We start from the raw sequence: 15,511 nt of genomic DNA, 5'->3' as shown, positions 1-15,511 counted from the left end.
TTAATAACCATTGTCATAAAAAAAAAGAAAAATTCTATGAAATGACCTTTGGGGTTTAAATAACACGTTGAGCTAGCTTAAATCACATGCAATAAATAAATAGTCACTATTGAACTACATTATTTATATTTATATATAAGATTATCTTCAAATTTTTATAGGGTTAAATATGTTTTTGGTCCCTTAACTTTCAATGAATTTTGGAATTAGTCTATTTCGAAACTTTGAACCAATTTAGTCCTTCATCTTTCAAAATACGTAGATTTAGTCCTTTTAATCAAATTTTGTTATGTTTATTTGACATTTCAAGCACGTTTACTGATAGTATTTGATTTAACATTAAAACAAAAATATGTCAAACAATATAAATAACTCAAGTACAATAATGAAATGTATATGAAAAATCAAATAAACCTAACAAAATTTGATTAAAAGTACTAAATTCACATATTTTAAAAGATGAATGACTAAATTAATCTAAAATTTCGAAATGAACTAATTTCAAAATTCCCTTAAAGTCAAGGATCATATTTAACTTTTTTTTTTTATAAAGCTCTCCGAAAATATAACAATATTATTCTTTCCGGTTAAAGGACATGTAATGTACGAGCATTCTGTTACAGTTTTATCTTAGTGTATTTGTTACTTTGTTTCGGGAACTGGGAGATTAGCATAAGCATAAACACTATAAAACCCACTGCAGCAACCTTCTATCAGCACACTGAAAGGAAGAGAAAGAGAAAACTTCTGTCCAAATCCAAATACTCTCTGCTCAAATTTTTGGTTTGTCGAAGATGTCGTCACTCTCCGATCTTGTTAACCTTAATCTCTCCGACTCCACTGAGAAAGTCATCGCCGAGTACATATGGTTAGTGCTTGGTTCGGTGTTCGGTTCAGTTCGGTTTTTTTTTTTTTTTCTACACTCACACGTCCTCTGTTTCCCCTGCACTATCAAAATGACCATTGCGATGTTGCATGATGGTTTCACTCACCATTGCTTCTAACTCTTTCTTTTCTTTTACCTGAGCTTAATAAACACTTCAACTCTTGTATTTTCTCCATGTTTAGGGTTGGTGGATCTGGCATGGACATGAGGAGCAAAGCAAGGGTAACTCACTTCTTCACTCTTTCTCACCAAAAGAAAACAAAAAGGGAGAAAACCTTTATTTGATTTGGTCTCATAAATTTTTTGGAGTACTGTTTGGAAAATCTTTGAAAAGAGTACAAGTTTATATAAATTTTTCAAATGAAGTACCTTACCCAAGGCTTCCTTCAGGATAGGTCTCTAGTATTTTTTTTTTAAATATCTTTTTATTAGGCATATGTTGGGATACTTGGTTAAAAACTGGAATATGTAAAAATATGTTTTATTATGATTTTTAAATGTTTTTTATTAAAAGATTCTCTTTTTGATTACTTAATCACCATCTCTCTTTTGAACTGTTCAAGCAATATATATAGAACACTAGTTGGCTATGTTTTTAATAAATGATTTTCGCGTAAAACATTTTATTTATTTTTTAATTTATTTTAAACTGTAGATCTTATTGGTGGTTTACAGATTTTTAAGAAAATGAGTACAAATTCCAGTATGAAGAATGTATATATGTATGTCAGCTTTATTTATTTTTGCTGTTAGTAATTAGTAATGCAAATAAAAAATGATTGTGGATTTTAGACTCTCTCTGAACCTGTTGAAGACCCTTCGAAGCTTCCAAAGTGGAACTACGATGGTTCCAGCACAGGTCAAGCTCCTGGACAAGATAGTGAAGTTATCTTATAGTATGTATTTGATAATTTCTTCTCAGTATTGCTTCATTTTCTTGCAATTTTACTCTTTCGTATTTAAGACTGGTTATTTTCCAAAATTTTGTTATTAATGTTGAGTATCTTAATGAATACAACAGCCCACAAACAATTTACAGGGATCCATTCAGGAGGGGTAACAATATCCTAGTATGTTTCATCTTCTCTACTATTTAATCTGTAATGAACAAATCTTTCATCACTTAAACTTGTTTCCATGGTGAAACCATTTCATATGTTTCAACTGTAATCGATTTCAGGTTATGTGTGATGCTTACACTCCCGCTGGAGAACCCATCCCGACCAACAAGAGACATAACGCGGCAAAGATATTTAGCCATCCTGATGTTGTTGCTGAAGAACCTTGGTATAGTCGATTCCTTGCAGTTGTTTTTAATGAACTTTTACTATGATTTTATTCTCTTTTTTTTTTCTCGGATATAAACGTCACATGATGATCTCCAAACAGGTATGGCATTGAGCAGGAATATACCTTGTTGCAGAAAGATGTTCAGTGGCCTGTTGGATGGCCTCTTGGTGGTTTTCCTGGGGCCCAGGTCAAAATTCCTTTCTTCAATCTTTAATATCACACTAACAAATAATTAAGCTTTTAATTAATAATGCACACATTTTATTGATGACATGTATATTTCTTTTGATGAAAGGTTATTAACTTTTGAAACTAACTTAAAATTGCTGACTTCTTTTTATGCCATAACTCACTTTTTATAATGCTTTGATAATGACTTATGGCTTCATGCATTCTCTGTATTTTTTTTTTCTCGCTCCACAGGGACCGTACTATTGTGGTATCGGTGCTAACAAGGCTTTCGGGCGTGACATTGTTGACTCACATTACAAAGCATGTCTTTATGCTGGTATTAACATAAGTGGAATTAATGGAGAAGTGATGCCTGGTCAGGTAAGTTGAAATATGCGTCATAATCTTCATGTTCATCATTTTTTTTTCTCTAATGGATTGTTGTTTTAGAATTTCAACTCTCTTAATTCAATTATTCTTCATGATGATAGTGGGAGTTTCAAGTTGGTCCATCGGTAGGTATCTCTGCTGCTGACGAGTTATGGGTTGCACGTTACATTTTGGAGGTATTTATCACTTTAACACTTTAGTAGCTACAACTTGGTCCATCACTAGTTTCTTAAGAATATTTTCTCTCTGTATCACCAGAGGATCACTGAAATTGCTGGAGTGGTGCTTTCCTTTGACCCTAAACCAATTCAGGTGAATAATACTAATCCTGTTTCAATAATACAAAAATTGAGGTCACGTTGGCTCTCTATAATCAAAACATACGGTAAAAATTAGATTTAAGTAAATTAACATTGAACATGTATGTAATCCTTTTTGGTCTATGGTTATTGATTTTGGTTATGCTCTTGCAAAACAGGGTGATTGGAATGGTGCTGGTGCTCACACGAATTACAGGTAATCATGGTAGTTTGTGATTAACATGGCATAAGGTCACATTTTTATGGCTAACAAGGAGATGATATGTGTATAATGTTGCAGTACCAAGTCCATGAGAAACGATGGTGGCTACGAAGTCATCAAAAAAGCAATCACCAAGTTGGAAAAGAGGCACAAGGAGCACATTGCTGCTTATGGAGAAGGCAATGAACGTCGTTTGACAGGAAAGCACGAGACAGCGGACATGAATACCTTCATATGGGTAAGCCATAAAGTTTTATCGTAGTAGTATAGTTTATTTACGACAAAATCAAAACATTGAATGTTATGTTAACGTTGTTGATGGTGGTGTTGATGTGGGAATGCAGGGTGTTGCAAACCGTGGTGCTTCAATTAGGGTAGGGAGGGACACAGAGAAGAAAGGGAAGGGATACTTCGAGGATAGGAGGCCTGCGTCTAACATGGACCCTTATGTCGTCACTTCCATGATTGCTGAAACAACCATTCTTTGGAAACCATAAGCAACCTGAAAACACGACCACTCATGGCTTCTGCTATGCATAGTTGCTTCAACCTTAGGATTATCAATTTGTTCATTTCTGTTCTGTGTGCGCTCTTGTTTTGTGACCAGCTTGCCTGATGTTAGGCTTTGTTGCTTCATTCCCTCGATCGACGTTTTTAGTTTTGGAATAATAATTCTATGGCTTTCAAGAGTTTGTGTTATGTTGTTGTTCGGTTCGAATTTCGATTTGTGAAGCAATTCAGGTTTCTGTTTGACTAAACAAAGTGCATGCGAATCTCTGTTTCTGCGTCTGTCTAAAATGTCTGTTGATCGATACTGCGAGTCTGCGACGGCTTTTCAAACACAACTTTAATAATTTTACATATCTTATGGGTTTAAAAGTGTTTTGTCAACATCACACATTTCAATACTCTGAAAAACATTGTTTTGTAATTGAAAAAAAATCAAAAAAAAAATCAAAAAAAAAATCTAAGGGACCACCTTAAAAGAAGGAGATAAGAAAAAGAAAAGGTTAAAGTGAATATATGCTTACAATGCTCATTTTTAACTAAGGTACTTACATGATTCGGGATTACAAAATATTATTAAAATAGATAAAGTTCATGTCTTTCAAAGCCAAAGTTCATGAAACCAAACAGTAACAGAACATGTTATTTAGAAAGCCCCAAATCAAAATATGAAAAAAATTAATTAAAAAGTATCTCTAACTTTATTACTACTTTCCATGCAAAACTATTATGATATAGTTAAGAGTTGATTATGAAGTGACAGATAGAATATATAGTGTGTACACGCGTCTTAAGACAGTGTTGAGAAAGAAAGTATAGCCTTCACGAGTGTGTACGTTAAGTTAATGTCTGTATTCTGTTATTTGAAGCTGCTGTGCTGGGAGGTTTGGTCCCAAGGGAACAACTTTCTGATAATTCTTGGACCTGTCATAGGGTTTGGTTATGCAGATCTTGGATCTTGGTGTGAACCCGTTTCACCAGTGTTCTGAGTGTTCTGAAGAAGAATTTCACATTCCAATGCAAAAAGTAATATGAACTGAAATAAATTGGCATTACATGCCAAGGGGGTGCAAACATACATGCAGAAAGGTTATTTCTTGAGATTGGTGTTGCCGTACGGAACATTTTTTTAAATATTTTATTATCAAAATTTTGTTGTTTTCCTTCTGGGGTCCGAAAGCATTTTTTATTTTATATATATTAAAGTGGTCCGTTTAATCCCCAAATCTATGATGAATTGGGTTAAATAATTTTCTTTTGGGTTGAACTTTGAGTGAGATGGACCAACTATTTATTAGCCTGACTAGAGGAGTGGGGTCTGAGGGACCTGTTTTGATGGCCTAGTTAAGGGTCTTTTGGCCTTTGACTTTATATAAATTTTAATTTATTTTTCTTTTGCACATATATAATGTTTTAAATAGTAATCTACAATTTTCTTTACCTTTCTAGTTCTATGATTTCATTAACTTTTATATTTTTAACCATAGTTTTCTTTAATTTATTGTAATAGAAATAACAGTATGGTTTTTATGGCAAAAAAGTTAAAGAAAAAGATAAGTTGAAAATTAAATTAATTTGAAGATATTTCACGATATTACACTTAGTAAACTTAGTATTATTATTATTGTTATAAAAGAGATATTAAAAAACTATTTCAACACAAATAGAAAGGTAATTTACAAATCAACAATGTAGAAATACTATTAGTCCTAACTTCATTCATTCAAGAACAAATATATAAAAGTCGAAGTTACAATAATATATAGAAGATAATATTGAGTATGGTAACATGTTCAGCGTAATTCGTAAAAAGTATTTATTATTCCAGACAACTGAATATATATATATATATATATATATATATATATATATATATATATATAATTAGATATTAATTAATAAAAAAATCTTATAATTACAAGACAATATAATATCTAAAAGCCAAAAGAATAATATAATTTTGTTACAACTCTTAAAAAAACTAGTAATGGATCTCACTTAAGAGGATGTGTTTGTTTGGAGAGATATTAATATGATACATTTTCAATGCATGATGCTTACAAAATATCCGGCTACAAGTTATAACAGTGACAAAAGTGTGTTTAAGAGTATTTGAAAATGAAAGGGGCTAAGCATATGATATTCAGATTTGATCATATTTCGAGAGAGAATCATTAATTACAGACTTAATATTAAAGAAATATTTCATATAAGGAATTCACATTATTTCCAATCCAAAATTTTTAAATAATAAATATATATATATATATTTAACTTTTTTATTTTTACTAAAGGTAAAATTTAAATTCACATTTAAATTTTTAACAATTTATCCTCAAAATCATAAAACTATGTGAATTTATGAGTTTTCATTTTTGTAGAATAGTAAACTTTCTCATTTTTGTAGAATAGTCACCTTTCTTGTTTTTAGCGAGACTTAAATGTATGAATAAATTTTCAACAAAATTGGACTTGTGATTAATGCAAGAGACATGAAGATTTGAATGAGATTTTTTTCATATTGCAAAAGACAAATAAAGTTCATATTAATGGTAGAAGAAATTCGTCTTCAATGTTGGTATTAGAAGATTCAGACAATTGGGTGAGATGTTGTGAGAGAGACTTTGTATTATGTCACCAATATCTTGTGAGTTATAAAACTTCTATTAAACATTGTAAGCTTTATTTTCTCTTTACCATCACATTTATAATTATCTTGGTACAATTCATACATTTATCGAAACAAACATTATTTAATATATGTGTCAATATATAATAAAATATTAAAAAATTTATGAACAAAGTCACATACCTTGAAAGACTTTGACTTTGTGAAAGTGTACAACAATAACAACATTATGCATTCAATTCATCAACATAGTTTCCAAATAAAGTCCATTTCATTCGAAAACTAATGTACAAAAATAGTATTGCATAAATTTTTTGAAATAACATATACTAACTTAAAATCTAAAACAAAAAATATTGTTACCCATAAGCATTTATTGAGAAATGACATTCATCTTGGTCTTCTTATGACATTTTTCAAACTCTCTTTTAGTTCCAAATTTAATAAATATTTTAATGATATCTGCATAAAACATATAAAGATAAATCCATTAAAATGTTAAAGTAAAATGAGAGATATGTACAAATCAAAATGTTAAAGTATAATACATAAAATTTACCAACTAAATAGTCGGTGTCAAACCTAAAACCATTGATGATAGAAAAAGGAACGTACATAAAGTTTGTTTTGGGAACTAACTTAAAATCAAGTAGAACTAAAGTAAAAGAATGCATTTAATTGAGGATTTGACAAAGGAAAAGCTCCATTGATAGCTATTATAGAGCAGAAATTTGTAGAAGGTAAGAAGAGGAGACCTTTATGCATTTTGAAAAAGAGTGTAAAACATAAGAGAGAAAAGTTTCTTCGAAATTTTTTGAGCCACACGTCAATGTTATAGACAGCCATGCTGTGCCCCCGTTATGCAAATTAGCTTTGCCACGTTTTTTCCTTTTTTCTTTTGAATGTTTTTTGAATTCTTTTTTTAATTTCCGAGATTTTTCTTGTTGTACCATGTATCCAATGTTTCCATGTTTCTTTTAGTGTTCCCAGGATGTTTCATAGATTAGAAGTATAGGTGTTTGTAACTGACCTGAAAGTTAATCTGAACTATGAAACTTTTTTTTTTAAACATATTAATATTACAATGTTATTTTATGAATAGCATCAACATTGCTCACTAGCATGAGGAATTTTTAGCCATAGGATTAAGGACTATGTTGTCCAGTGCAGGTGTCAAGGGAGATGACACGTGCATCTCAAAGGAGAAGAGATAGAAGCGGCATTGTTTGCATTTTTGTTTCTCCATTTTTACATTATTTATTCCCACTCTCTCTCTCTCTCTGTCAAACCATACTCTTTCTCTCAAATCTTTCTCCAAAACTTCAACTTTCTCTACTGCTGCAAAACCAACAAAAGTTTTCATTTCCAGTTTTTGAAACTTGGGTCAAAGAAAACATCCTTGTGGTAATTGCCTATATTTCTATCTTTCTTTTTAGTTCCACTCATTTCCAGTTTTTCTCATAAGAAAGAAAATGACCATGATTTTAGCATAGATTCAAAAAATTGGAATTCTTACAAGTAGAAATTAGTTTCGTTTTTTTAATAGGTTCTTCTGAGAATTATCGTAATTTTTTGTTTGAAAGGCTTGCTCCTGTTCATAGTTGCTTCTCATAAGTGCGTGCAGGGATTAGAAGCTTGTAATTTACACCGAATAATTCTTGGATCACTTTTTTATTTTTTGTGTGATGTTTTTGTTGGTTTTGTGAAAAAACTAAAGCAACAATTAGGCATGTGTTGGACTTCAATAGTCTGAGCACTGGACCTATGGTTTGTGGAGATATATCTTTCTGCACCCCATGATTTCTCCTACATCTCCACTGGTTCTAGAAGACAAAAATACCCCTAGTATATGACAGCTCAAGACAAAAATACCCTTACTATATGACATCTCAAGACAAAAATACTCTTATTAATTATCTGACATCTCCTATTGTGCAATTCTTGTCCATGATCTGATTTTTTTTTTAATTTAAAATATGACTTTTGAATTGTTCTTATGCACTTTTTGTATTTAATAATGACTTTTTGGTTTAATATTTTCAAAAGTTTATTAACATCCATTAAGCATAAAACAGTCCTTTAATAAGTCAAAATAACAATATTTTAATTATATATATTTTTTAATATAAATTGTAATATATATTATTATAGCATTAAAGTTGGTTGTAAAAGTGGGTGCATTTTCTTAAGTTTGTTAAGTAATATTTTTGTATAACATTTATGTATACTACTAGGTCCCTAACTTGGAAGCTATAAGAAGGAGCGAAGATGGTAATTAAATAAGAATGTTAATCTTAACATTAGTAATACAATAACAACACTATAATAAATCAAAGTAATAGTGGAGGAAATCTGGAAACATAGGAATAAGAATGTCAATCTTCAAACAAAAGAAGGTTGATCTTGACGAAATATTTGGTTTAACACAAGTAACAGTTTGGGTTTGGATGAAATACAAAATTCTATCAGTAAATTTTTCATATAGTGATTAGGTTTTTTCACCTCTCTCATGCTTAAAATCCTTATGATATGATAATTATTGTGTGTTCTTAGTTTGACAAGTGAGAAAGATGCAAGACCTTTTTAATAGGGACTTATATTTATTAAGTGGAACCTGAACATATTTGGGATAAAAACAACTTTGCATTTCTCTCATGACTGTTTTTCTCAACTTTTTCTCCATTTAGATGAGGATTTTGAGCTCTTCAATTCGGTATGAAAATCTGTCCAGGCTATATTGATTATGTCTTATTGCTTCAGGTTATGTTTGGCTCCTGGTTGGGTTCCATGGTATTGGTGACCTTTGAATGCGTCATTCTATACACTTTACCTATACTTATTCATGTGTAGGGTCTTTCTCTCTCTGTTTTTGGTTGTGTATTTTGGAACAACAGAACAAGTTTATGGCTACTGCTTTAGTCTCATGTGCATCTTCTTTAGGGTCTTTTTAATCTTTGATGGATCTCTAGTTATTGACTGTCATGTTTTGAAAGATTTCGATGTGCATTCTTTTGTATAGGTTATTGATCTATTTGTACAAAATTTAAGACATAAGTACTCTTCTTTAATTTATTCATTCACTGAAAAAAAATCAAAGTGGAACAGTGAAGGTGAGTTTTCTAACAAAACCTGTGATGAAGTTATAGATCTCAAGGTGATTAATGATATGGAAGAATGCGACAATTTCAGGTGTAGGTTATGTCAGTGTATCTTGTTACAAAAACGTATTATATATAATTTGAAGAAAACCTATATATACAGTGTAGGTTTTTGAAACATGCATGATTCCTATTGCAGAAAGTTGTCCCCCCCAGTGTATGTTGATTTTCTTTTCAATCTGGTGATAACATTTATAAATTGTTTTAGCATTTCAGAGATCACACTATAAAGTCCACTAACCTTGTATCCAAACAGTGGTACAAGGGAATAGAAAGAGAAACTCTGATTGTATGCTGAAATTTTTGATTCGAAGAAGATGTCGTTGCTCTCCGATCTGATGAACCTTAACCTCTCCAACGCTACTGAGAAGGTGATTGCGGAATATATATGGTCAGTGTCTCATCTCATTTCTCACCACATATTCACATCCCATGCACGTGTAAACAAGAGTTGCAATATAGCATGTCTCTATGTGTTCTTATGTGTGCATGGATGTACTGATAATATTTTGTTTTCTTTTCCCTGCATGCGTTTAACAACTACTCTAGTAACTACTACACTACTACTCTAGTGTAGTATTCATAGGGATTTATGCATTCACATTAGTTATATCTCTGACTAACTTACACTAAAGATTTCCATAAAAGAGTGTTTAACAAAATCTATTCAAGATTTATATTCATAAAAATAATTTTAAACTTCATAAATAAAATTGTTAGATTGAAAGAAGTATTGCATATTAAATTTATCATATTCATTTTCAATGTACTTTTCTAATTAAATATATATTTAATTTCAATATTATTCGAAGTTCAAGAGTTCTTTTGATTTAATTTTTGGAACTAGAATATTTAAAAATTTAATCATAACATCTTATTTTTCATCTCATTATCATAAAAAAATTTCTTTCGAAACTTGATTTAACTAATATATTTAAATTTATTTTTGACATTCAAACATATCAGATGATTTGATTTAATCTCAGGTTTAAGATATGTTTTTCAACATCAATTTATATTAGTTAAAAAATCGAGTCATCAAATTATTTAAATATTTAAAAATGTTATATACAATTTCAATGCAAGAAAGATATGTCAACTGTGATAATGATGGTTTTCCTTTTACACTAATGATTTAGGAGAAAGAGAATAAGTCTTGAATTTTCTTTCTAATTGATCTGGACTTCCTTCTTCTCCTCCTTTCATCTCCCAAAATTACTCAAAAAAAATGTTCGAGTCGAGAGAGAGGAAACAAAATTTGTGAAAAAATAGTATTACAACAATTGACACTCAAGAACTTTTATATTTTTATAAAATTTTGCTCAAGCAAATGAAATTATTCGCTCAGTCTAATCCTATGTTTCAAGTGGAAGAAAGGTATTTTCTTTTAAGTGAAAATACATGCTCAAATAAAAATGAGTTGGAGAGACTCCCCTGTTTCCTCCTATTTTTTCTTGAGCAAAAATATGTCACTTAGTGAATCCTCCTACATTTGTTGTGTTGATCTAATTTAACCTTTCTTTTGCTTTCCTATTCTTTTCAAATGTTCTTGTTTCTTTCCTTGATTGATTGTTTTCACTTAAGCGAAAATGAGTTTGAGAGATTCCTCTGTTTCCTGCTATTCTGTTACAAAAAGGTTAACCCGTTTGTACAATGACACAAAATTCCTTAACAATTGTCCCTCCTTCAGGAGCCTGGTGATCAAATTATTTAAATATTTAAAAATGTTACATACAATTTCAATACAAGAAAGATATGTCAACTGTGATAATGATGGTTTTCCTTAGGAGAAAAAGAATAAGTCTTGAATTTTCTTTCTAATTGATCCGGGATTCCTTCTTCTCCTCCTTTCATCTCTCAAAATTACTCAAAAAAAATGTTAAAGTCGAGAGAGAGGGAACAAAATTGTGAAAAAATAATATTACAACAATCGACACTCAAGAACTTTTATATTTTTATAAAATTTTACTCAAGCAAATGAAATTATTCGTTCAGTCTAATCCTATGTTTCAAGTGGAATAAAGGTATTTTCTTTTAAGTGAAAATACATGCTCAAATAAAAATGAGTTGGAGAGACTCCCCTGTTTCCTCCTATTTTTTCTTAAGCAAAAATATGTCACTTAGTGAATCTTCCTACCTTTGTTGTGTTGATCTGATTTAACCTTTCTTTTGCTTTCCTATTCTTTTACAAATGTTCTTGTTTATTTCCTTGATTGATTGTTTTTACTTAAGTGAAAATGAGTTTGAGAGATTCTTTTGTTTTCTGCTATTCTGTTACAAAAAGGTTAACCCGTTCGTACAAGGATACAAAATTCCTTAACAATTGTCCCTCCTTCAGAAGTATGGTGAATTCAGAACTCCTCCTTTATTGGAGTAGGTTCCTCCCCAAGATTTGAACTCGAGACATTGGATTCCTTGCAAGGCTCTGATACTATTGTTATGAAAAAGTTAACCTATTTGTACAAGGACACAAAATCCCTTAACACGCTCAAGTGAAAATGAGTTTGAGAGATTCCCCATTTTTATGCTATTTTTTGGTTAAGCAAAAATATGTCACTTTAGTGAATCCTCTTTACATTTGTTGGGTTGATTTGATTGAAACTTTCTTCTTCTTTCCTACTCTTTTCAAATACTTTTGTTTTTTTCCTAGTTTGATTATTTTCGCTAGTGTAAATACTCACTCTACTCAAAATGAGTTTGAGAGATTCTCCTGTTTTTTGTTAGTTTTTGCTTTAGCAAAAATATGTTTCTTTAGTGAATCTCTTTACATTTGTTGGCTTGATCTGGATGAAACTTTCTTCTGCTTTCCCATTCTTTTCAGATATTCTTGTTTCTCTCCTTAAAGAAAAAAGAAATCATTCTAAATTGGGAGTATTTATGATTGAAATTTAAAGGAACTCATGTTCTTAAATATCCACTACCAACCCCAATTTTACTGAATTTTTTCACGTAACATGTACCTATACTGCAAACATTCTCTTGATGTACCTGAATAATATTGTGCTTGTTTGCTTTGAATAATATTGATTTTGGTTTTATTTGTATGTTTGAACAATGATCCTCTACTTAAATTGCTAGTTCATCCTATCTTAACCACATTTTTTTGTCAATTTTCTATGATATTATGTGATGAAATCGCAACTGAAATTTAAAGTTTCGCTTACTACACACACCAATGCATATACTGACCACACATTGGCACTACTACATGTTCTTGCTTCAATTGTTTTCGACACGCTTAATCAACTCTTAACCCCTTTTGATTTTTATTATGACAGGGTTGGTGGATCTGGTATGGACATGAGGAGTAAGGCACGGGTCTTGGATATAAAGACTCTTTCAGGTCCGGTTAATGACCCTTCCGAGCTTCCCAAATGGACCTATGATGGTTCCAGCACTGGTCAAGCTCCTGGAGCAGATAGTGAAGTGCTATTATTGTAAGCCTCTGATTCTTCTATTTAGGGTAAATTTGGACCATCACATATTTAGGGTTCTTTCTTTTCCGAACACTCTCATTAATCTTCTGTCTCTTAACCAAATACAACAGTCCACAAGCAATTTTCAAGGATCCATTCAGGAGGGGTGAAAACATTCTGGTATGTTTCTTCTTGTCTGCTATTTTATGTGTGAAAAAAAAAAAATCTTCAGATAAACATGTTTCCTTGATGGAAACATCTCATGTCTTATAATTGCAATTGGTTGCAGGTTATGTGTGATACTTACAATGCTGCGGGAGAACCCATTCCTACCAACAAGAGATATAATGCGGCAAAGATATTCAGCCATCCTGATGTTGTTGCTGAAGAACCCTGGTATTTATTGTTGCTTCCTTGCAGTTTCTAGTGACCTTTCACTATCATTTTCTTCTTTTTCCTACGATAATTCTTAATGTATGATCTCCTTCTAGGTATGGCATTGAGCAAGAATACACCTTGTTGCAGAAAGATGTCCAATGGCCTCTTGGATGGCCTATCGGTGGTTTTCCTGGACCCCAGGTGATATTCGTTTTCTTCAATTTTTAAAATGAAGATTAGGTGTTTGATGTAAATCACCACCAGCATTTAATTTTTGTATGGCATTCGTCAGATTATTCCGGCCACTTACATGATCTTTTCTATGAAAGGTTTCTAAAATTTTGACACAATTTAAACTTATCCGTCCATTATTGTCTTGTTGCTACGTGTATTGAAATTTTTCCCTTGCTCAAAAGGGACCCTACTATTGTGGTGTTGGTGCAAACAAAGCTTTCGGACGGGACATTGTGAACTCGCATTTCAAAGCCTGTCTTTATGCAGGCATTAACATTACTGGAATTAATGGAGAAGTGATGCCTGGTCAGGTAAATTAAAATAAAATATTCATATTAATCATTCTTTAACCCTATTGTTTCAGCCAATGCCAAATTCTAGATAAAGCTGGATGTTGCTTGATCTATATTGTATTCTAGACTTATATTTTGTATTCTTTTTCTTCACATTCTAACTTTGATTTGAATTCATTCTTCATGATGTGTAGTGGGAATTCCAAATTGGTCCATCGGCTGGCATCTCTGCGTGTGACGACTTGTGGGTTGCTCGCTACATTTTGGAGGTTGTTAGAACTTGAACACTGTGTCACCCTCACAATCAAATTCATTATTTTTTTTTTTGTGAAAATATTACAGCAATATCTTTATCTGTGTTAACAGAGGATCACTGAGATTGCTGGGGTGGTGCTTTCTTTTGATCCTCAACCGATTAAGGTGTGTATCCCATACTCATGAAAAAACTGAGACCATATTTGATTCTCTACATATTCAATCAAAACATTCATGTGTTATTACCACTGCATACTTTCTTATGTATATATGGTTTATTGAATTTGGTGTAATGATATTAAATCATGTCATTTTGGCCGTGTTCTTTAAAACCAGGGTGATTGGAATTGTGCTGGTGCTCACACGAATTTCAGGTAATGAATGTGTTTGTTTGTTTGTTAGTAATTAACATGGTGTCACTTTACTTTTAAACTTGACTAAGTGGATTATATGTATATAATGTTGCAGTACCAAGTCCATGAGAAGTGATGGTGGCTATGAAGTAATCAAAAACGCAATCAGTAAGTTGGAAAAGAGGCACAAGGAGCACATTGCTGCTTATGGAGAAGGCAATGAACGTCGTTTGACAGGAAAACATGAGACAGCTGACATTAACACCTTCATATGGGTAAGCAATGAAACATTTGTTACTGTAATCTTCTACTTATGTCACTTAGTTTTTTGAATTGATGTTAAATTAAAAGGAGTCATAAAATCAAAACATTGAGTTGTTATTAGTTTATGTGATTGATGGTGGTGTTGATGTGGGAATGCAGGGTGTTGCAAACCGTGGTGCTTCAATTAGGGTAGGGAGGGACACAGAGAAGAAAGGGAAGGGATACTTTGAGGATAGAAGGCCTGCATCTAACATGGACCCTTATGTCGTCACTTCGATGATTGCTGAGACAACCATTCTTTGGAAACCATGAAAGTAGTCTGAGAGCAATCACACGTGTCTTCCTCAGATCTTTGTTGCTTATATGTTTACTATGATAATTTGTGCTTTTTAATGTTTTCTTTGTACTGTTTGGATGTTAGGTCATGTTTGTTGGTGCTACCAAGTACCTGATGAAGAATTGTTGTTTCATTTCCTCTGTGTACATTTCAAGTTTTGGAACCTCAAGTAGCAATATTAATGTTATTTTGTGTGATTTTCTTTTGTTTGAGGCATCTCATGTGTATATAAATACGTTTTTAAACGAAAACGACTGGTTTTAAAAACTACAAGAACAAAGAATAAGAAGCAGCCTCTAATAGACAAGTCAGAAGTACACGTATTCTTCCTAGCTAGAAGAAACAAGAAATAAAACCGTTCTCGTAGTAGGGCCCAATGGTGGGCCCAATACACGCGTCCAAATTAAATGATCCCATTAATAGCTGAC

The 15,511-nt window shown here is 31.8% G+C and overlaps 2 protein-coding genes across 6 annotated transcripts; both read left to right on the top strand.

Annotated features, from left to right (window-relative positions):
• Nucleotides 1-616: 616 nt before the first annotated feature.
• LOC114193009 (glutamine synthetase N-1) lies at nt 617-3,958 on the top strand. 2 transcript variants are annotated; one of them, XM_028082691.1, is made up of 12 exons: nt 617-868; nt 1,069-1,108; nt 1,679-1,782; nt 1,908-1,956; nt 2,067-2,173; nt 2,276-2,363; nt 2,600-2,728; nt 2,839-2,913; nt 2,996-3,049; nt 3,216-3,253; nt 3,338-3,497; nt 3,604-3,958. In XM_028082691.1, the coding sequence occupies exons 1-12, from the start codon at nt 795-797 to the stop codon at nt 3,754-3,756; spliced, it is 1,071 nt and encodes a 356-aa protein (XP_027938492.1). In that variant the 5' UTR covers nt 617-794; the 3' UTR covers nt 3,757-3,958. The 2 variants fall into 2 exon arrangements, with proteins under 2 accessions (XP_027938492.1, XP_027938493.1); XM_028082692.1 differs by lacking the exon at nt 3,338-3,497 and having other exon boundaries at nt 3,664-3,958.
• A 3,704-nt stretch (nt 3,959-7,662) lies between these two features.
• On the top strand, nt 7,663-15,292 carry LOC114193356 (glutamine synthetase cytosolic isozyme 2-like). Of its 4 annotated transcripts, XM_028083113.1 has the most exons (13): nt 7,663-7,799; nt 9,156-9,241; nt 9,762-9,944; nt 12,832-12,990; nt 13,101-13,149; nt 13,259-13,365; nt 13,461-13,548; nt 13,764-13,892; nt 14,069-14,143; nt 14,241-14,294; nt 14,466-14,503; nt 14,598-14,757; nt 14,906-15,292. In XM_028083113.1, exons 3-13 carry the CDS (start codon nt 9,871-9,873, stop codon nt 15,056-15,058), a joined length of 1,086 nt encoding a protein of 361 aa, XP_027938914.1. In that variant the 5' UTR covers nt 7,663-7,799; nt 9,156-9,241; nt 9,762-9,870; the 3' UTR covers nt 15,059-15,292. The 4 variants fall into 4 exon arrangements, with proteins under 4 accessions (XP_027938914.1, XP_027938916.1, XP_027938915.1 ...); XM_028083115.1 differs by lacking the exon at nt 9,156-9,241 and having other exon boundaries at nt 9,810-9,944; XM_028083114.1 differs by lacking the exon at nt 9,156-9,241 and having other exon boundaries at nt 9,770-9,944.
• The last annotated feature ends 219 nt before the right edge of the window (nt 15,293-15,511 follow it).

This window comes from Vigna unguiculata, chromosome 8, assembly GCF_004118075.2.
Source record: "Vigna unguiculata cultivar IT97K-499-35 chromosome 8, ASM411807v1, whole genome shotgun sequence".
Lineage (NCBI taxonomy): Eukaryota > Viridiplantae > Streptophyta > Magnoliopsida > Fabales > Fabaceae > Vigna > Vigna unguiculata.
Note: the sequence above shows the minus strand (reverse complement) of the source record. Positions and strands in the feature narration are given on the sequence as shown.